Genomic DNA, 23186 nt, shown 5'->3' on the forward strand with positions numbered 1-23186 from the left:
CTGAAACGTCACACTGACACCTTCCTCTCTTACATTAACCACATCTTGTCATATAGGAATTTCTATAGTGATATAAAAATGAAAATTATCTGGCACATTTCAGAAAATGTGTTTTATGAATGTGGAAAATGACTTCAGTTTGACCAACTAAAATTCCACTACTTCCTAAAAAAAAAAAATACCCAATTTCTGGGGACATGGGAACTAATGTCTACATTTCTAGACCTTGGAATCAAGCCCAAAATAGAGAAAACTGGTTGAAATTAAAGTTTCAGGATTATATCGACATATTTAATGGTCTCCTTCCCTAGTCCTTCACAGAAGTCTAGATTTGTGAAAGAAGTACATAAGGACCCATACTAAATGAATAATTAAGTTATGAATTTATTACTCTTTTTCTTCGTCCTTTTGCTCCCCATCTTACACCCTGCTCATGTCCCTACCTTTTCCAGATAGTGGAGACAGGGTCTTTTTGTTACTAGTGAAGTAAGATTTTGTTTCTTGTATATGTCCTTATGAGGTCCCTTAAATACTCCCTTTTGCACACAGGCCTGTGACACACCATTCACTGAATGTTGACCCACTGATTAATTTTGATGGAACTCTCCAAGACTCTAAGTTATGCCAATGGCCTTTCATTTTCTCACAGAAACAGATTTCTCAGAGGTATCTAAGACTATCTTAAATCACGTTTCTCTCATCTGCCTTTATTTTCCTCATTTCCTTGAAACCTTCTATGTATCTATCTACCTACCTACTTACCTACCTGTCTATATATCCATTGATCGATCCATCCATCCATCCATCCATCATCATTTTTTATCTTTCTTCTCTCTCATCTATCTATCTATCTATCTATCTATAATCTATCTACCTACATACCGACCTATCTGTACATCCATTGATCTACCTATCTATCCATTCATCTATCCATCTATTATCATTTATCCCTATCCTCCTTCTCTCTCATCTGTTTCTATCTATCTATCTATCTATCCATCCATCATTGATCAGCTCTTGACAAAGTTTATCTGATCTTATTTAGGCCTCCATTGTCTTCCCAAAGCAGGCTACTGAATGCCGCTATCTATCTATTTACCAACTTACCAACTACCTACCAGTTTACCAAGTCTATTCATGGAAAAATTTCATTTAATATATAAAGGCATTCTGCCTCATCAGGAGACACATGCCATCTCCTGTCTGCAAGTATTTATTGAGGGAGGTAAATGATAGGGTCTCCTTCACAAGAAACCAGCTTGGAATCTGTGAGCCGCAAAATGAAATGTATGGGAGCACTAGTGCAGGTTTTGTCCTGCTCTCTGTCACTGGCCCTTCTTCCTAAACAACGCTGCTCTGCTTCCACTGTAGGGAAAACAAAGGCCTTTTTGATCCACACCACAGGCATGATAACCCAACTTCTCACCTCCCTACACCCTTGCGGCCTGCTCCTCATCAAGTCTCCCCACGTCAGCAAATGACACTTCCATCTGCTTGGTTCCTCAAAACAAAACTCTTGAAAAATAACTTCTTGATTCTCCCCTTACTCTCATATCCCACCTACAATCCACCAGAAGATCCTATTGGTTAGACTTTGAAAAGATGTTTCCATGTGCTTAATGTCCATTCCTCTCCACTGCCACCATCTCATAGCACGGTTCCCTTCTCTCCAAACCAAAGGGACACTGCACTTTTAAATCTTTATAAAACCACCCAAGATCATTCTACATCAATGTAGATCATTCTAGATTATATCTACTGCTCCCTGTGCTTGGAGAACTCTCCACAACTCCTGATAAAGTTGACCTGATGTTATGTGGGTCTCTAGTGTCTTCCCGGGGCAGACTACTCAAGGCCACCTCCTCCCCCTTCAGCTATACACCGATTCAATTTCCAGTTTTGTTTTCTGCACCCACTACCTGGGTTCATCTTTATTTTTCTTTCTTTGCTTGTTCTCAGTTGTTTTTATAACCATTCTCTTTCATTAAAATTAATGGTAAATGAACAGGACTGCTGTCCAGTGTGAATGCCCAGCACCTAAAATTGCATTTTGCAAATGGTTGGTGTTCCATAAATATTTACTTAAGTTTTGCTCTAAAGGAACAGAAGGAATAGAGAGCTTTTTCTAATAGACTCATTCCCTTTTGGCTAGGATTCTATCTCCTTCTAACCTCCAATGACCTGCTTCCTGATGTACATCTAATAAAGAAGGACCCTGTTAGGGGTGACTGTCTTCAAGGCAGAGGAAATAAGAATACAGACCTTGAGAATCACCCCTGCTCAGACTTACAAAACTCATGCAGGCTTATGTAAATGTATGCAAATTGAATGCAAATAGCCTCCTAGTCCCTGTGACTCCTTCCAGTACCTGGAAGAGACCCTTGGGATAACCCTGCTGGAGACTGGAGCCTGCACTGTCAGGAAGATGGACAAAATGATCCTGGTTTTAAGTTCTCAGGCAGTCTGTACATCCTCAGGCCTTGCAAATTCAGAGATTTTGATCAAGGACATTAAACTGAACAATGAGGCTTATAACAAAAGAGAACAGCTGACAAAGCCCACTGCTCCCAGCCTCGCAGGGCCCCCCATGCAAGAAGGCTATGGAGCAGAGACCAGACACAGGAGCTGTGTATAGAGACCCCTCTGTGGCTGGGCCTCAAGGGGCTGCATCCAAATCAGCTAGCCCCCTCCTCAAATTTAGCTTCTCAAAGGTCATCTGCAGCCAGCTGTGGAAAAACACTGTTAACTATGGCTGCATTAGGTGTTAAAAGGCAAATCTGAATGTGCAAAAAAAAAAAAAAAAAATGCATGTGTCTTCTTTAGGGCTTTGTGGGGCTAGATATCGAAGACACATATTCAAGAAAGCACCCTTAAATACACCACTGGGGTTTCCCAGAACTGTTCCAATGCTTTCCAAAGATATCAACTGAGGATGCCAGGGACTTGGTAGTTGAAAGGGTGCATGAGGTGATACCCAAAATGAACAGTTACTTGCACATTGTGTTTGGTTCACCCGCTGTGGTGGTGGTGTTTTTTTTTCAACATATATTCATTGCCAACGTTTAGATTTCACTAAGATACAGGATTTCTGGTTTTCTTGAAAGTTTAGTAGAAATAACCATTTTTTTGATTCAGAATCCCACACGGACAAATTTGCTAGAAGTGACCAGGGACACTCCACTTAGCCCCCAGTTAGCCACAAACATACCTGCTCCCTATTATATGCCTGGCTTTGAGGCCAAATATTAACAATCTTTTATTGTTATCCTGTCCCGTTTTTTCTTCTAGTAGAAACCTATTTTGCTTTGCCCAGTATGAAAATGAGAGAAATGAGAGTGCAAAAAAGAATGTGAGTCTTTCAGACCTTCCCTGCTCGTCTATTTTACCGGCTAGCCTCTGATGGCATCTGAATATTTGATCCTTAAATTAGTATGTCTATCAGGAAATTCAGCTTACTATCTACAGAAAAAAAGAAGATGACTACTTATTATTGAGATTATTGTGTAATTAAATTTTTAGGGCATTTTGTACCCCTGGGACTGTGTCGAGTACTTATCTCCGTAATAAGCACAAATACCCTAGAAAGTAGGTCCCATTATAACTCAGTTCCTACTTGAGAACACTGGTGTGTGGAGAGTTTAAATGACTCGCCTGCAGTTCAGTAGCCAGTCAAAGGCAGAGCTGATACAAAGTCTACTTCTCTCTCTATAGTCTTGGATTTTTTGGTCCAATTTCATCCTCCCTAAGCTATCTGAGGAAAAAAAAAAAAAAAGAGCCACATCCAACACCCAGGCTTGTCCAACATCCAGAGAATCCCTGAGAATGTGGTTCTCAACTTGTTTTGCATTGCAACCATTTGGTCTGCAGTGAACACAGTGGACCCCAGCTCCTGTCTGAGGGCTGCTGTCCTTAGGGGGAGTCAACAATACAGAAGCAGCCCTGTTCCCTCTTTGCGAAGCTCTTGGATAGTGTTTGCAGATCCCTGTATGTCATCCTACAGTCTTCTCCTACATCTGAGTGCAAATGTCCTAGGAAATGGAACACCATGATGATGGGATTGTTATCTGTGTAGCAGAGCCTCGTAGCCAGGCACCTACTTGCATTTAGGGTCTGCTGTGACTCGCACTGGAAAGTTTGCAGCTTCCTAAGCTCTTGTTGGACATATAACTGAAGGAATGCATGAATGTGATGGGAGCATCGACAGTGATACTTCACCATGTGAAGATGACCTCACAATGTGGTGATCCTAAGAAGCTATATTCGCCAAAGTGGAAGTTGGTGGTTTGTGACGATAAATCAGACGGCTAATATATGAATCTCACTGGTCACTTATTTTTCTCATTTCAGCATGACTTCGTGGGTCCTGACTTATCTTCTCTTCCCTGCCTCTAGCTCTACTGGGGTATAAGTGACAACTAAAAGTTGTAAGTATTTAAGGTGTATGACTTGTTGATTTGATATTACATATATGTTGTAAAATATGCACACAATCAAGCTAATTTACATATTCATCATCTCTCTTCTTTCTTTCTTTCTTTCTTTCTTTCTTTCTTTCTTTCTTTCTTCTTTTCCTTCCTTCTTTCCTCCCTTCCTTCCTTTTTTGTGGTGATAATATTCCCTCATAACATAGTCACTCTTGCTGAGGATCTGAGAGGACCCCATATCTTTTCGGTTAAATCATGTTGCAATTTATGGGGCAGTTTATCTGTAGTGATGATACTAATGAATTGTGGACTGGACAGGCTTTGAGAACTGCTTTTTTTTGAATACCGAAAGTCACCATGGTGTCCTCTACAGAAACCAGCTGCTTTATGTAATTAGGGTTTGTATTTGTTTCTTCAGTAAATTCTGCTTGTCATGGTCCATCCACCCCTTGCATCCTACACTCAGCCCATGTGATGGGACAAGCCTCCAAATGACCCCTTTCAGAAACATGTATGAGAAACACACATGACTTACTGCTGGAAGCTAAGAATGCATGGCTACCTGGAATGGGATGTGGGATGTTTATGCCAACATCTGGCAGGGATTTGGGCTGAACGCTTAACAATCTTTTTGTTACTGTGGTGAGTTACCATTTGTGGGCAGTTCTGTAAATGATGGAGGGAAAGCAATGTAACAAGATTTTGTTCATAATAAAAGAGAAAGACTTCACTAATGACTTCATCTCTTCTAGCCTCAGTTTTTGCCTCTTTAAAATAGGGATAAGTATGTCCTCTTTAGAGGATTTCACGTGGGCCCAGTGCATTTAAAATGCTTAACAGAATGTCATACAGTCAGTGTTCCAGAGATGTTGGCTATTAATGACTGAGGTTTTTTTTTCTTTAAATGTTTATTTATTATTGAAAGACAGAGAGAGACAGAGCATGAGCATGGGAGGGGCAGAGAGAGGGGAAGACACAGAATCTGAAGCGGGCTCCAGGCTCTGAGCTGTCAGCACAGAGCCTGACACGGGGCTCAAACTCACGAACCACGAGTTCATGACCTGAGCTAAAATTGGACGTTTAACCAACTGAGCCACCCAGGTGTCCGTTAATGACTGAGTTTTGAATTGTGTCCCCACATTCCACGGGGCCAGTTTTCAACCCCGAGGTGGGACACAGATCAATAACTCTTTAAAATAAATATGCATCCATATGGCTTACAGAATAACATTTGGCTTCCCTTGCTTCATTTTCTCATGTGAACAGTACACCTGACCACCTCTGCACATGTGTGACAGTGGCCGTGGAAGCACGTGTGCATGCACACACACATACGCACACAGTTGCTACTTCATAATTTAAGGAAATGGCCAATAGTCGGGTCAATGCCATCTCATATTAACTCTGGCAAGTTGCAGAGTTTTTTCTTTTTACCCAAGTAGAAAGGCTTCATGACATACAAATCAGAAGTTTGCTTCATTTCAGCACTGGGCATTCAGAGTCTGTTGTGGAAATTTTCTATTCCCTTTCAGGCCATGTCTCGGATGTTGTTGCAGCTAGAAACCGGGTCAGCAGAATAGATAAATCCTCTGGTCTTTCAAGTTAGAACACTGCTAAACTGACAGTATTTCTCTGTGTAATGGGCCCCCTTTAAAAATAGGAATGGACTGACTTAGCCCAATTGGTAGCCATTGGCACAAGACAAGGAAAACCAAAATCGAAACTAACAAATGCTAATACTACCGTTTTTAACAACAGAAACAAAAAAATGGGGCTCCTGGGTGGCTCAGTCGGTTAAGTGTCTGACTTCAGCTCAGGTCATGATCTTGCAGTTTATTAGTTCAAGCCCCATGTCGGGCTTTGTGCTGACAGCTCATAGCCTAGAGCCTGCTTTAGATTCTGTCTCATTCTCTCTCTCCTCTTCCCACTTGTGCTCTGTCTCTCTCTGTCTCTCAAAATTAAATAAATGTAAAAAAAATTTTTTTTTAAATAATTAAATGTCAATCAGTATGGAAGGTAAGACTAAACCCATATATCCATTTCATGGAATCTTATGTAACCACTAAAAAGAATGGGTTTGGTCTGTGTATTAACATCAAACGAACTCCATATTGATTTATAAAAGCCAATTAAAAATGATGTGCACACCATGACATAATTTATATGAAAAGCACATACACAATACTGTGAATACTATAAATATATATTACATATACATGCATAAAAAAGCAAAGTTAAACTACACACAATAATCTAATGGTGGTGTTCTCCGAGGGGGAACTAGAATACCAAGCTGGTAGTGGCATTATTCAAAATATATTTACCTTTTCCTTTAATGTTTCTTTCTCATTTTTTCTTTTTTTTTAAAAATGAGTCTGCATTTCCATGTTGCACATGTAATTAAGAAGTTAAAAATGGAAAATATCATTCCTTTATCACAGTAATAAAACTATGTTATTTTTTAAAAACCTACAAAACAAAGGAAAAATATCTTCCAGTCTTATAATTCAACTCAACCGTGAGCATTTTGACGTAATGCCTTCCATAGTGTAGTTGAAATCATGCTATACCTTTTCATTAAGAAAAAATTTCATTCATCAGGAAGCCCTGCATCTTCCTTATCTTGCTCATTTTAGTGGGTATAATGTTCCACTGAGTGGTTATAATTAAACCTACTGTATTACATTCATACCTAGCTTTTTGGCACAATTAAGCATGTGATTAGCATACCGGCAGCTTCCCCTGTCCCCCATATATATCTTAAGAGAGATGTATTCTGAGAAGGATTACAGAATCAAAATGGTGGAACTTTTCAATTCTTGTACAGATGCGAGATCTTATTATGAGGAATTCTGAGACAGCTTCTTGGTTAGTGCGAGTAGAGATACGTTGTCCTGAAGGGGTCTGCAGTATACAGCAACATCTATATCTGTCCCCAAACAGCACTGGGCAACCCAGAGAAACAGAAAAACCGCACTCATGCTATGGAGCTCAGCAGGAAGCACCCTCCAAGCCATTTAAAATCCTAGTATCTCCAGAGCAGACTCAATGCCAGAACCAAATTCTGCTGTCCCTCTTCCAGAAATGACTAAGGATCAACAAGGAGGTTGGGGGGGGGGTGGGGAGGAAACACACCAAACCTCCATTCTCCCTCAACTTACTATAATAACAGCAAATTAAGTGACCCAGGTAACCCTGAATAATTACTTGTATCTCACTCCAAATGGGCAAATGGGAGTTATTCTAGAGGGACTGGAGGAAGGGCATGTACGCTCTACCCGAAAATGAAACTTGCCTCTGCCCTGAAATGATCTTGTTTAAAGAATGATTATTGAAGTCTCACTGGCAGACGGTGTCACAATAGCTTCACGGGGACTACGTGGCAATCGGACAACTCTGTCCCTGCCTCAGTGCTCACCCTGAGTATGTGTCGTCCCTGAAAAGTATCTGATCAATGCAGGTGGTTCACTGTAGCAGGTCAGCAGTTAGGGCACGGGAGCCACTGTGAGGCGACTGTGGCTTGTTGAAACATATCCCCCGGTTACATCATTGAATAGATTCAGAGGTAGAGATGATTGCTTGTTGAAGGCCAATCTCTACTTACCATTTGTATAAGGGTTGACAGTCTTTTTATTTGTCATTACACGTGCTGTGGCATTATTTACCTACGTACATAGAAAACTCAAATGAGCACAAATGCTAGGACTGGCCCACAGTTCAATTAGTTGCATGCATTATGACTGTGATTACTTATTTAAAAAAAAAAAACTAAAATGCATTTTAATTTATAAAAGGCAGTAGATGCATAACAAAATCATACATTTTTATAATTACATTTACTTCATAACCATTTTAACTTACAAATCATTTCAATAAAGCAATGTCATATCATTTAAAAGTTTAATAAGGAGACAGTAAAAGCAAATTAAAAGGAACTGCATAATTGAAGATTGAAAAGCATGCATGTACTCCATGGTAACACAGAAACAATAAATATTTTTAAACACAAAATAAAATTCATATGAAGGAACATGCAGTGGAGTAGAAGGGGGAAGAGACAAGGTACAAGGGAACATAAATGTCAAAAAACAAAAAACAAAAAAAAAAAAAGAAAAGAAAAAAAGGGACAAACAAGATTTAGCCGTGTGCAACACTTTAGGAAGGAAGAACCATCGGGGAAGCAACATCTAGCATTCAACACTAGGAACAAGAGCCTTTGACATAGCAAGAATTAACAAGATCATTCAAGCTTGAAAGTCACAGCTAACAAAAGGATAAAAGAGGGTGCATCGTTTAACACAATATGGAGTTAACAATCTGAGTAAGATGTGCACTGTCATATCCCAATCCAATCAGTGCCTCCCAGGCTCGCTTAGAACGTACACTCAATTACAGGCGTACCGGTACCCAAAAAAATAGAGCATCAAGAAAACTTAATACGACAAGTCAAAAAAATCCACGTGGTATATATATGTATATAGATAATCAGCACTAAATACGTCAAGCGGCAGATGGACTTCACCACTTACCATTCACCACCATCGCCAGCATGGGTTTGTATACAGTTACCATGGTTACTGAGAGTTTGGTGAGGGGCCTAAGCGTTATCGTCGAGGGGGGGGAAAATGAAAGGCAAAATATGCAACATCTTACTCCAAAGACTAAAGCATTTTTAACTGGTATTTTTTTTTTTTAAGTTTTAACAAATATAACCCTGTGGCCAGGTTGAGGGAGATCCAGTGGTAGAAAGAGTAGATTCTGAGTATCGAAATTTTAGCATTTTTTAATATTTATTCATTATTATTTTTTTTTTCAGTGAAAAGGGGCCAGATATTGAACAGGAAATCCTGTTGGTTATTCACTTTATTATCAAAATGATACAAAGATTCCAACTGGCTTGTTTAAAAAAAAAAAAAAATGAAAGGTTCAGTGACAAAGACCTCTCATTTAAAAAAACAAAACAAAACAAAAAACAATTGTACATTCAAATGCTACTCTGCTTTCACCATTTGGCTCAATTTGGACACCACTGTGGATCCCTCGTCAACCCTGCAGTGGAAAGAGAAAAGAAAAGGAAAAAAAAAAGGATAAAAAGAAAAAAAAAAAAAGAAACTGCTCTGTATTTTGTCTTGTTTTGCACTCTGTCTCCCCTGGCTGGGACTCTATTGCACCCATTAATGATAAAACACAGAAAATTAAAAAAAAAAAAAAAAAAGTTCCGATTAACCTTTCCTGTGTCTCCCTTATTGCCATTCACCTTTTCATCAGTAATAAGAATGACAGGATAAAGTAAAATTTAAAAAAAAAAAAGTAAGGCCAGTTTTCCTTTTTATATATAAATATATATATATATATATAAACAGTGAGGAGGGAACAGGGTCACATACAACACACGGTGATGCATCTGGCACGACGAATGAGCGCGAAGCAGACATTTATGAAAAAGATGAAAAGGAAAATATTTTGGACATGCACCTCGATTTTACGGCCCTCTACCACGGTGCCGTGTAATTTCTCCCTCGCCCTGTCCGCATCGGCACTATTTTCGAAAGTTACGAAACCAAATCCCTGCATGCAGGAGGGAAAAGGGAAAACAACATGCAGATTATTATTCCAGTCAACGACCACTGCGGAACGTTCTCTCGCTTTAAGTTCTATTGCTTGTCCTGGCTTCAGTTCTGTAACATGCAAATTAGAGAAATTATAAGGATACGAAGGTGTGCAATAAGTAAGCGACACATGTGAACGAGATTTTTTTTTCTGTCACCCGTGATCTGTAACCCCCTGAAGAATTCAAAGAAGGATACCAAAGATACCTCTCTACATGACACTACAGAAGAAAATAACTCTAACAGAAAGGAGATGAGATCCAAATCAATTTACAGTGTCTTCACAGAGAAGAAAATGAAATAACGGGGGGGTGGGGGGGGAGGAAAAAAGGAACCGCTTTCTGGACATGCAAATTAAGAATAAAATAAAATAAAACGTGTGCACGAAATTCAACAATGAATGCCAAAATCTTCTAACATTGCCTACAGAGTCATGCCGTGTGGTTTTAAGAACATCTCTCGTTCATGCAGTTTTAGGGTTATTCAAATTGGTCAAGTTTACAGCCTTTACTTCTCAAAAATAAAAATTAGAAGCCTAAAAAAAAGGAAAGACCTTTTTTTATAATAAATCTCAAACTCTTTGATCTAATAAACAAAATAATCACATGAAATGAATTGAAATAAATATCAATGGATTAATAACAATGCAAACAGTTCAAGTAACTTTTTTTGTATTAATTACCCCCACCCCGCCTCAAAAACATTTGTCCTTCTGTATCTATTAACTTTCCAGGCTACTTCATTAACCAAAAAGGGAAATGTGTATACATATACTGTAACGTTCTAACACCTTATCTTGATATTCATTTCTCAAATCAACAGGTAGAAAATAAAGAAGCTTTTGTTCATAGAACGTTATTCACAGTAACACTCTGGACACTTCCTCTCTTACTGATAGGTAACAAATTAGACTAGACCCTGTACTTCGCCACTGGCATACTTTGTTTTAATATTTCAGCCTCGAAAAACAACCCCACTAAACGTCACATTGTCAAAAGCCACCTTTTTTTCTTCACTGACACTGTTCCTAAGAAGAGTACAGAAAATATGACACATTATTTTTAAAACCCCTAAAAATATTTGTACATCTTGTTCAGAAATATACACCAACCTTTTGAAACCATTCCAGCGTAAATTTGCCCAACTTGCTCTGGTTCTCACAGCGTAAACTGGGTGAGACAATGCAGTGTGTTGGGATTCCTATTTGGAACTGAGTAAACGTCAGTAAAGGGACAGCTGGTTTTAAGCTTAACTGGGGCAGTTTGATGTCCAGTCTCATTAATGAAATAGACAGTAATTACAAATAATAAGTGATCCTTAACCAGCTGGTGCTAACGCCCAACCCCTCACTAGGTTGCTAAAGCAACTGCCAAACCTCAGGGTGTTAAGAGAGGTGTTGCCCCATGGTCTGCCTGAGTGAGGACTTTCCAACATCAATATGGGCTCATGGGTAGAAGATACCAGGTGTGGATGCACTCAAGCTAAATTAAGTGATTATGTGACAGAACTCAATGGGAAAAAATAGAAGCAGCTTTACTTTGGAGGACTAGACTGAAGAATCTTTCATAATCTTTCCCACAGTGAGGATCTGTGAGTAGGACAAGTCTGGATTATTTGATCAATATGAGACTTTATGCTCTATAACAGAAGGGCCTTCTTGGTCTCATACCCACATTAGGTATCCAAATATACTGGCGAACTGATTAGTTTTGAAATAATAACCCTTCAATGGACTAAAGACACAATTTGGGGGGTTTGCTCTATTAATGGCTCTGACTCTTGGCCAGTGGGTCCCAAACTTGGTTGCACAATGAAAGAAACTGGGGAATACAGTGTATTAAGTAGAGTCCTGACAGGGCTCACAGCTACCTGATCAGAGCTCCAAATCTGTTTGTTGAAAAAGCTACTGTGTGGTCCAGCAACTCCATTTCCATGGCCTCTGCTATCACCAGGCACCATCCAAACACAGTTTCGGTTCATTGTATGAGGTGGAATACTACGTTGCCTACTTCCAGGGAGCAGCCGATGGAGAGGTGTGAGTTTTGGAGGTGGATATCTATCTGACTTGCTTATTCAGATCCAAAGTGCAGGGGTACAGCCATTATCTTATGGCAATGTCCACTTCCTCCCCTCAAAACCTAACCACTTAGCATGCACAGAATGTCATACATCTAACAGATAAGGGCAGCGAGGACTCTGGCTATAGCAGGGAAAATTCTCTCCCTAGCAAACAAAGAAAATGCACAGTCCAAGTCTTATCAATGGAGGGTTCTGTGGCCTCATTGCTATCCGTGGGTACTAATCATTAGCATCACAGCGCCTGGGAAAACGGAACATTCGACCCACCTGCCAAACGTCATCCCAAAGAATCACGTCATCATGATTCTTGTCTGGCTCCAAGGCAGACGATACTGGCTTAAAATCAGCACTACGTGCATCAGGGACACACGAAGGTGGAGATAGAAATAGGTTTAGAATCCCATGGAAAGTTCGTAAACTACAAAGCAAGTGGCTCCCTACCTTCCTAAGTTCTCCCTTCGTCTTAAAATAAGATACTAAATATATGGATTCTTATTCTTACTCTCACTTTCTGCTAAACGTCTCTCCCTCTCTCTCTCTCTCTTTTTCTTTGAGGTCCTCAATACCTCTTTCCTGCTGTTGAGATGACTAGTTAAGATTCTACAAAGTCAGGTTCAGAAGTGCTTATTCCAGAGACAGTCCCCAAATACCAAAGGGACTGTCCTACCTTTTCCATTGGACAGTCACACCTCCCCACAGGCAAGAAGTGATATGGCCTCCCTGGGCCAGAAGACTGCCAGAATTCTCATCTGGGGGGAGATGCCAGTGACTTGGCAGTTTTTAGGTACCCTCTCGGCCAAGTGCAGGTGCTGGGTAAGTCCAAGACCAGTGCTGAGGTTACTTCTTTTAACCTACATCAGGGTCAGGTTTTTATCTCAAGGAAGCACAATGTGGAGTTCTTAAAAACATTCTGGATATTTTTATCTCAGACTTAAAGAGGGGAAATGGAAGAAGCATGTTTTGGACTTGGCCTGAGAGCATGGGAAGGGGGTGCAGATCTCAAGCGCATGGGGCCCACAGAGCGGAGGGACATGGTCTTTGCTGCAGGAGAGGCACTGGTCCCAGGGCCACCTCAGGAGATGGCTGGAGCAGAGAGAAGGCACAAAGCTGACTAAGAGACCTGGTAATGTGTGCACAATAACGGGGCTCTCAAGATGGGCTGCAAGGCCAGTGTGACTTGCTTGTTTTAAAGCCTTTGGTGAATCTGGGGCACCTGGGTGTGCCAGTCAGTTAAGCATCTGACTCTTGATTTCCACTCAGGTCACGATATCACAGTTCTTGAGTTCGAGCCCCACATCAGGCTCTGTGCTGACGTGACGGGGTCTGCTTGGGATTCTGTCTCCCTCTCTCTCTAACCCCTCCCCTGCTTGCTCTCTCTTTCTCTCTCTCTCTCAAAAAATAAATAGACATAAAAAAAAAGTCTTTCGTGACTCGTGAATTCTGACCTTCCCATATCTCAATTATTTTTCCATTTTGGTTTTGAGGTATATGGGTAGGTCATACCTTCTTTTTGTCGTCGTCGTCGTTGTTGTTTGGGGGATACCTTCCTTTTTGTATCAATGCAAAAATAACATTTTGTATGTTAAATCAAGGCTCTGAAGCACCCAGGACTGAAGAGTATGCTATTGTTTTCATCTTAGGTGAAAACCCAACTCCTCTAGTTGCTGGTGCAAAGACCTGTCTAGAAGAGGTGGCTGCTGATACCACTCTAAAGATTCATTTTTCTGGGGGACTAAGAGTTTCACAGCTCACTTCTTCCCACTCACCTCTGCACACACAGCTCCTTCTCCCAGGAAGACCACCTGACCTACCTCCTTCCCTTCCCTGGGAAACTCCTACTCATGAGAAAGTTCACTCGCAGCTTAAATGTCCCTTCTTCCCAGAAGCCTTACCACCCCTCACAACACGGGTCTGCCTGCTTGGCTTCTCAGTAGCCTCTTACGTGCCACACAGCACAGCCTGCAATATTGCATTTGGGTGCCCTCCCTGCACCCCCCCCCCACCCCCGCCAACTACTCAGGAAAATCTCTGAGGACAGGAAGCACTTCTGTTTCCCTTACCATGAATTCACCTGTCTTCTCGTACCTGGAAGGGAACCAGTCCTCACAGGTAGCTACGGAATCAAAGATCAGACCGTATACTTCCTACATGTATTACGCGCTAGGGGCGCCTGGGGGACTGAGTCCGTTAAGCATCCGACTCTTGGTTCTGGCCCAGGTCATGATCTCACAGTTCATGGGTTCGAGTCCCACGTTGAGCTCCATGCCGACAGTGCACAGCCTGCTTAGGATTCTCTCTCTCCTCCTCTCTCTTCCCCTCCCCTGCCCCCTCTCTCTCTCAAAATAAATAAATAAACATTAAAAAAAAGGAAGTAGCTCTATCTGGCTGTATCCCCCAAACACAATACTTTAGAGCTAAGCAAAATGTTTTTAAATCTCATAAAGGAAAAAAAAAATTTAAGATCTCTGACCCCTAAATGCTATCATATTCTTATTTTCAAAGTCTGGCACGTCTTTTTAAAATGTGGTTTCCCCGTATACATGCTACCTGTGTATACATTTATGCTCTACATTCTCAGGATAACATAGGCACTGTCTGTGTTTGTATAAGGTATATGAACATGCACACCCCTTCACCCCCAAATATCCCCAACATACAGCCGTACTCACTGGGCACTGCAGGACCTGCCTCGGGGACCGTCTCCAAAGAGAATGGCCAGAAGGTGAGCTCCTAGCTCTTAAGGGCCACCCACTTCCCCTGGCTGCTTCTCCTGCACCAAATGATGAAAATGAGGTCCTCACAATGGTTCAGGTTCCTCAACTATTTAAATGGCAATGTTCCTTTAAATAGGGCCCTTTCCTGTAAAGGATGATGCCAAGTATGAAAAATGTCCTCGTGTGAGCTGCTGTCCCTATTTAGCAGGTGCCCCAAAGGACTGTCTGGATGACACTCCAGTTAGCACCTGCAAGACGGGTTGTTTCCGAGGAAGCATACCCAGCCAGAGAGGCTATTTTTGATGTCTCCTAATCAAAAGGAAAAAGCAGGTTCACAAAGTCAGTCTCTGGATGCAGCAAACTTAACTGGTCTTCATTGCTAAAGCCCCAGAGACAGGCTAATCACGGCAATGACGGGGGAAGTATTAAAAATAGTACCTCCACTGTACTTTCAAAATAGCAAACGATATTCTTCTAATGTCCCAAAACAGCTCTCGAAAGGAATTAGATAGCTTTTTCCAACGGGCAAACGTTACAAAACAAAATATAAATTAAATATAAATTTTAAAAAAGGCAGTCTTTAAAAGCAGTAGAATTACAGACTCAGGATTAGAAGGAAGTTGGCCAACATTTCCGGGTCATCTTCTAGGATTTTGCCAGGAACGCATCAGGCCTGAGTGAAAGGGATTAGGCCATGTACATTTTTTGCTTTTCTTTTTATTTTTAAAATTTTTTTTTAACATTTACTCATTTTTGAGAGACAGAGTGTGAGTGGGGGGCAGAGAGAGAGGGAGACACAGAATCTGAAGCAGGCTCCGGGCTCTGAGCTGTCAGCACAGAGCCTGATGCGGGGCTCGAATTCCCAGACTGCGAGATCATGATCTGAGCCGAAGTCGGACGTCTAACCTACAGAGCCACCCAGGTGCCCCTTTTCTTTCCTTTTTTAAAGATTTTATTTTTGAGTAATCTCTACACCCAATGTGGGGCTCAAACTCATAACCCTGAGATCAAGAGTCACTGGCTCAACGGACTGAGCCAGCCGGGTGCCCCTGGGCACATTTTTTCTTAAATTCTTTTTTAATGTTCATTAACTTTTGAGAGACAGAACAGAGTGTGAGCGGGCAGAGGGGCAAAGAGAGAGGGAGACAGAATCCGAAGCAGGCTCCAGGCTCTGAGCTGTCAGCACGGAGCATGACGTGGGGCTCAAACTCACTGACCGCAAGATCACGACCTGGGCCAAAGTCAGACACTCAACTGACTGAGCCACTCAGGCGCCCCGAGGGCACATTTTTTCTTAATGCACTTTGCATTGCAGGTATAGAAACAGCCCCTGTAATAATTTTCACACAAGAAGCAGAAAGTTAACTTACGTTTCTCCCAGACTAGAGGTCCCACCACTGATATAAGAATGACAAAAAAAAAAAAAAAAAAAAAAAAAAAATCCAAAATTATGGAGGAAGAGGGTCCTTGAACAAGCAGAACCAGAGAGTATAATGAATTGATTCTTTTTTTTTTTTTTTTCCTCATCTGGCATATTGCAACATCATTTTGGCTATGGAGAGGAGAACACTGGATTTTCTTCCCTCACAGCAATCTGCAGCATCCCATTCAGGAGGGTAAGTGTGCAGACTGCCCAGGGAATAATACATTCAAATGCTTGCTTCATGGAAGGAGGTATGCTATGCCCAAGAGAGTTGGCACTGTCCCCCTTGGAAAAAAACAGTTCTTCTCTTAACCCTCCTGGATACTGACTTGTCCCAAGTCGCCTGTATAAGGAAAGTTATAGGGCTAAATCCAGTATCTCTGTATCTGACAAGCGATTTGTCCCAATATCCACTTTCACAGTCTGAAGATGTAAGAAGGGAGCTTAGAATTCTGGACAGCTTGGGGACTGGCACCAGGGATGTAGAACTTTAACAACAGGCCTGGAAGGTCTCGTAAAACGCAGATTGCTGGGCTCCAATTTTGAGTATCTGATTAGGGCTGGGTTGGACCCTGAGAATTTGCATTTCTAAGTAACTTCCTAAGTCCTGCTGCTCCTGTGGGGATTGCATTTTGATGACCACTGAGTGATACAGGGGATACATGGAGAGACATGGGCCTTTCCCCCCCAACCTAATGTATTTCCATGTTGAAGGGGCCTTTCCATATAACCCTCGACTTTTACTAACAGTCTTACCTCTAGGAAAATCTACTTTAAAATTGGTCTCCTATTGGGGAAAAAATTCAAAGCAATGGCAAATTGCAAAATGTGGAGTGGTGAATATACTAAGGAAAACAATTACATTCAAAAGGTTGGTGTATGTGAAATTTTCTCCCCTACAACCCAGGAAAATAACTGCACTTTATTAATACAGAATAATCACATATTTACCTGCGCATGAGACTATCAACTCACTTTTTAATATAAAGAACATAATTATCACTGAAAAACAAAAATGTAGCAACAACATTATTTTTTAAGCATGGGTAATTTTCCTCTGGAAACTTGATATATATATAAATATATATATAAATAGATAAATAGATAGGTATAAAACAGCAATTTTAAATTACCCCCCCTTATACATTTACACTAAACCCAATGTATTTCCCACCATTTTGGAAACTGGAGGAGGTCTCTAAAGGAATTCCCACTAAAGTGTATTTTCACAATGTGCTAATTAAAACAGTGCAGTTGTTTTCCATTATGCATAGCAAACGTTTAAAAATAAGCTAAACAATCCTGAAGTAAATTAAATTGCTTACCTTTGAGCCTCGCTCATTAAAAATAATTTCAACATCTAAGATTTTACCAAATTGCTGCAAAGAAATAGAAATGTTTTATAAGCAAGAGAAATGGAATAAATCATATTATGCACATTGGTAATTGTACCCCAAGTCAGAGGTTTTTTTTCCTCTTTTATTATCAAGGATAGGCATTTTAAGTTGTTTTATCCTTAGAGAAGTGCTTGAACCAAGAGACTGGAACCACACACAGATTTCCATCTTGCTGGATACCCCACCAAGTGAGAGGGTGTAGCACTGGCCTGGGGCAAAATGCATGGTCAAGTGGTTAGTTCCACTTTCCTTTTTTTATGTGTGTGCAATAACTTTCCCAGGCACTGAGCAGCGAAGATGAAAACTGGTTGGTGTGTAAACTGATCCTCCTATGCTACTCTACTCCACTAGCTACTGGGAGAAACCTCCTGGAAGAGGTGTGGTTTTCATAATAAAATGTCCAGGTAGAATCTGATGATGAGGATTATGGCCCTTGGCCCCAGCATAAGCTAGAGGAACAGTGAGGCCACGGAAGAGAAGTCAAGTCCAAAGAGATAAAAGCAAGATCCTCCAGGTGGATATCCATCATAATCAAGACACCAGCGTAGCTGTGATTAGCCCTCGGGCTGAAATGTACTTCTCTCAAAATGATTCCTCATTTTGTTAAACAAACAAATAGATTTTAGACAATTAGCACGAATAGACTCTATAAGGGGTGAAAGCGACTTGACATATTTAGGCCCAGAAACATGGTTTCGGATTACAAATAGGGCAGCCAAATAACTCACGGATGCCCAGTTACATTTAAATTTCAAATTTTTCAGGATAATTACATCCCCTGCAATATTTAAGACATACCTATACTTAATAAAATATGTTATCTACAATTCAAATTCAACTGTTGTTATCTTATATTTGTCTTTATTTGCTAAATCTCATAGTCCTAGGGAGACGTGCACGTCAAACAATTTGTGATTCATACTTTTAAAAAAAGGGAACATGGACTTGGAATCAGAAGCATCTGATAGTCCAAAATCTTTTCCCCTTGATATTGGAGTCTCTTCCTTTTTCTTAGCTTGCATGAAGTACAGTGGGTATTTATTTATTTAACTTTTTGAGTGTGCAGGTGGGAGGGGGTTGTTGTGAAAGTATGCGACATGGCCCAGGAAAAGTATGACGGGAAATTTACCCTGATGCAGAATTAGGGCGAGTGCTTTTAGTGATTAAAAAAATAAATGGAACCACACGAAGTAGTATGTCCATCTTTTTTTCTTTTATTTTGAGCTTTTGTATTATTCCATTTGCTTTTGCAGCCTGGATTTTTATTGCGTCCTTTGTTGCCCTAAGAGATTCTGCATTCTGTCTTTTTCCCCAGGGTAGAAAGCATTAAGCAGCCTCCATGTTGCAGAGGACAGAGTGGCTGGGAGGGAAAGAAAAGGAACCAAAGATAAGAAGACAGAGAAGAGAAGACAGCTCCCCTGGCCACTATACACAGGATACCAGGGGGCCCTGAGAATAAGTGCGAAGAGGGTGCAACTAAGATTTGAGAACAAAATTATTTGAAACATACAGAGGCTATCCTCTGGAACATACAAATAAATCTACCTTCCCTGGAAAGGCAGAAAAAAAAACTATGCACACTCCAGTTGAAGAGAAAGAGCTCAAAACCTTGAAACAAAAGTAGTTTGATGAGAAAAAGGGAATCCAAAGCTATGTCATGGAAATGTGCCCATCCCCCAGGATACAGAGGCAGTCAGGGGACTGCGCCTTGAATTTGTCTTGTGGAGCGGACATGTTTCTCTTCTTCCCGGAGAAGTAGAAAGCTAGGAAGAAACAAAGAAGCAGTTGGGCTGGGAGAGGACAGGGGAGGTCTACAGTGCCAGCAGGAGAGATGGAAATACCAAGAAACTCATAGGTAACTCACCCTGCAATTGATGGACACTCTAATTTCCTTTTGGTCAAGAGAATGTTCTTCTATGGAGCATTTTCTGTGCCCTAGATTTGGGCAGAGAAAGTTGTTAAAAATAGAAGAAGAAAACTTCCAGGTTTGGGAAATGCAGGATTTGCCGTTGAAAGGGGAGTTGAGCTTCATAGTAAAAACTCCTCCCGTTTGTGAACTCCTCAGAAGCAGTGATTTTGATATAACCTCCTCAGAATATTCAGTCCACACAGATGCTATCATATTTATTTCAGGCCTGAGAGCATGAAAGCACACATATTTATGAGCGGGGAAGCTTGAAAAGGATTCCTTCCAAAACCATGAAGCAAATGTCATCTACGGAACATTCTCTAAGTAGTCAACATGAAAACACTCCCTTTAAAATAAGATCTGGTTGAAACAGAACCAACCAATCAAGAAGTAATCCTAGCATGTGTCATTCCCTAAATGAAACAATGACACCATATGCCCCGAAATGGTCTCAAATGTTTGCCTCTTTGGCAGTTGCTACTGGGTGGGTGATTCTCAGAGCCAGAGAAGCAAGCGAAGCAAACGGGCAAGAAGAATACTGGTGTGAGCCCCATTTCGAAGACAGTTGCATACTGTATTTATAGTATCAACAGTTTAATTGGGAAGTTTGGTACTAATGATGTAAACACAGCTGGCACACGTTCAGTTTAAACAGACACGGCTCGCTCGCAGACATTAACTCGCATTTGTCTGCTCAACACCCATGGTTAGCCGCGTTCCACAACAACTCCAAATCCACGCAAGGGATCTCAATAGCTGTATCAAGAACAAAATCCAGAAGCTTACAGGCATGCACTGGAGCAGGTACGTACCAGGCATTTTCAGACAGTCTCAGATCAAATAATATTTCCCTGAAAAACTGTGAACGATGTTCAACGGTTACAGCATAAAACATGAAAGTAAAGGTTAGTTCAAAGAGTGTACATGGAGGCTAAGAAAAGGCACCGTCTCAGTTTTCTTTGGGTTGGCTTCATGTCTGGAATGCAGAAGTTAGGAGGCACCAGGCCAGGTCCAAAAAAAAAATAAAAATAAAAATAAATAAAGCCTTCATTGCTTCTAACCGCACGGTGCATGGAACTTTGCCAGTAACACTAAAGGGGCAGACATCTCTGTTTTATTACAAAGAGGTGATCATGAAAGCTTCTTTTGCATGTTCTGAAAGTCATGTGGTCTGTTTCTGGGTGACAATTATGAGTGATTTCACTAGATCATGCATCATGCCTAGAGGGTTTGTATTTTGATAACAGAAGCAAGGCTGTGCTGTAAACAAGGGTATTGTGCACATTTGAATCCTATACTCCATGAGTAGTTATTTCTGAAAACAGTCCTGTGATACAATGTGTCCTGTCAGTGGTCTGGATATATCATAACCACCTCTCTCACTCACCTAGGTACCTGTACACTTCTAAAGGTAAGGTAAAGAATCATTCTGCTCAAGAGCAAGCCATTACAATCAATTTGGAGGAAATCCACACATTTCTTTCATGGGATCATCAAGATTTCAAACATAAAGAAAAGGCACTCTCACGAATGCTTCCTGAAATAAGGACAGAGCTCAAGACTGAAGTAGCCAGGCCAGAAGCAATATTTCTTACAGTGAAACACCCAGAACCAATGCCCCTGATCTGTTCCTTTCGGCCCCAACTGGTGTTTTAAAAAGACTCTGGTTCCACTGTGGCCAGGTAACTTCTTGACCAAAGACTGTTCTATGAAAGGGAAGGGGAGGGGAGGGGAGGGGAGGGGAGGGGAGGGGAGGAGAGGAGAGGAGAGGAAAGGAAAGGAAAGGAAAGGAAAGGAAAGGAAAGGAAAGGAAAGGAAAAGTAAAGAAAAGAAAAAAGAAAAGCAGGAAAGAAAGAAAGAAAGAAAGAAAGAAAGAAAGAAAGAAAGAAAGAAAGCCTGAACTTAGAAGATTTAATGCCAAACGCTAGAATAAATTCATCCAAAGGAGGAGGAAATAAAGAATGCCAAGTACCGAGTACATGGTGGGAAAAAGGTAACCAGAATCGTGATGAACGGGCCCTGAAGCCACAAATTAAAAACAAAATGTGAGCCTCTTGCAGTGACCATCAGGCCTGCAGAAGTTGCAAACTTCACGGCTGAATTACTAATGGTGGCAAAAGTTGTTTACGAACACGGCCAGGTTTTAGGCAGTTTGAGAAGAGAACTTCCTCTTTTGTCTTGTTTTGGTTTCAGTTTCAAATCCCCATGGCCCCATTTAACAAAAGAGACAAAGGAGAAAAGCCCAAAAATCTTGGAGAGGGTTTTTCTCTGCAATCACCCCCATTCTAGCTCCTGTTAAAGTGAAGGGACAAAGGGAAAATAGAGCAATAAAAGGCAAAAAGAGATCTCATGTCCAGCCGACTTGGAAAAGGCCTGAGTGGAATCAAAATGTGGTATCTTACAGTAACTATGACCGCAAAGAAACCACACTTAATTCTCTCAAGTGGAATGTGGGGAGCCAATCAGAATGTGTACAGATGCCTTTCAATGTGATTCAAGCCACCAAGCTTGTCGTATAACCAGGATGGGCTTACCACCACCAATGCTTGGCTGGGAACAACAGATTTTTAGCTTTGAAGTTCCGTTTTTCAGAACAGAGGTTGTAAACCAAAGAGGCCTCAGCATTATTACAAAGAATCCAGGAATCCGTATGTGCCTGAACATTTTTATAGCTGAAACTCCTAAAAAAAAAAAAAAATCTTGCGTACTTTTCAAATGAGCACAGATGCTGTTTGTGATGAGCAAAATTAATTTCAATATTACTGAAGGCATGCTGCATTTTCTTAATTGATACTAAGCGTATCTATCATCTTGTCAAGTCGACGACGTCTTGTCAGTTGCTTAAAATGTTTGACTTTTACAAACACTGGCTCTGAAACCAGTAGATTGTGATCAGAGTCTGACAACCGGTAGTGTGTTCAGTCTCTGGCAGGACTCAGCCCTGCACCGCTTGCCCTGGCCCCGGGAAGACACAGAGGCTCAGATACCCATGCAAGCAGGATGCCTTCTTTGGGAGTTCCAGCTGTGGATTTTTCCAATACGTCTCTGACTTGGCTGTGTGGTCCTCTGGTGACTTTTAAGATAACAGAGAAGACCAGGGAGGGAAGTGCACCCGCAGGGGGGCCGCTGCAGTGAGTGACACTCTAAAAGACCACCAGGATGGTCATTAAGAGGGCCAGATTCAAAGCCAACATCCCAGTGACACCTGACGAGGGAAGATGGACCACAGAGCAAGACTTTCTAACCTGACGTGGCAAAAGGAATCTAATTCCTCTGGCTGCCATCATTCAAACCTGGTCGCACTGCTTTACACACACTTAACCTCCACTTTCACTTTGAATGCTCTGCACTTTTCAAAGTCATCTTTGACCTGAGAGTGCCCGAGGGTATCTCCACTCGGCAAGAGTTAGAGGGCTCAACTCAAGGTTATTACCAAACGAGGAAGATAAAAGTGCAGAAGCTGACCTTTTCCTCTGAAATGTCAGGATTCAAGTCTGGGTATCTGAATATGAGGACGCTTGCTCTGTCTTTGTGTCAGATGCATACTTGATAAACATCATGCATGTTAAAGAAATAAAAGGTGCAAGCAAGCTAACCCCACAGTCGCAGAGTGATGAGCCAGCGCTCCCCT

The 23186-nt window shown here is 41.2% G+C and overlaps 1 protein-coding gene across 37 annotated transcripts in view; it reads right to left on the reverse strand.

Annotated features, from left to right (window-relative positions):
* RBFOX1 (RNA binding fox-1 homolog 1) overlaps positions 1-23186 on the reverse strand; it is a 2073113-nt gene that overhangs the window by 108717 nt on the left and 1941210 nt on the right. For 30 of the 37 annotated variants that reach the window (XM_086691381.1, XM_086691369.1, XM_086691382.1 and 27 more), the window contains 3 exons: positions 17575-17628; positions 9900-9992; positions 8029-8089 (listed from right to left, as the gene is read on the reverse strand). In XM_086691381.1, coding sequence (XP_086547507.1) covers positions 8029-8089; positions 9900-9992; positions 17575-17628 — 208 coding nt within the window. The remainder of the gene's footprint in view (positions 1-8028; positions 8090-9899; positions 9993-17574; positions 17629-23186) is intronic. The other 7 variants (XM_086691386.1, XM_086691383.1, XM_086691401.1 and 4 more) reach the window with 1 other exon arrangement.

This window comes from Puma concolor, chromosome E3, assembly GCF_028749965.1.
Source record: "Puma concolor isolate L17-30 chromosome E3, mPumCon1.1.hap2, whole genome shotgun sequence".
Taxonomy (NCBI): Eukaryota; Metazoa; Chordata; class Mammalia; order Carnivora; family Felidae; genus Puma; species Puma concolor.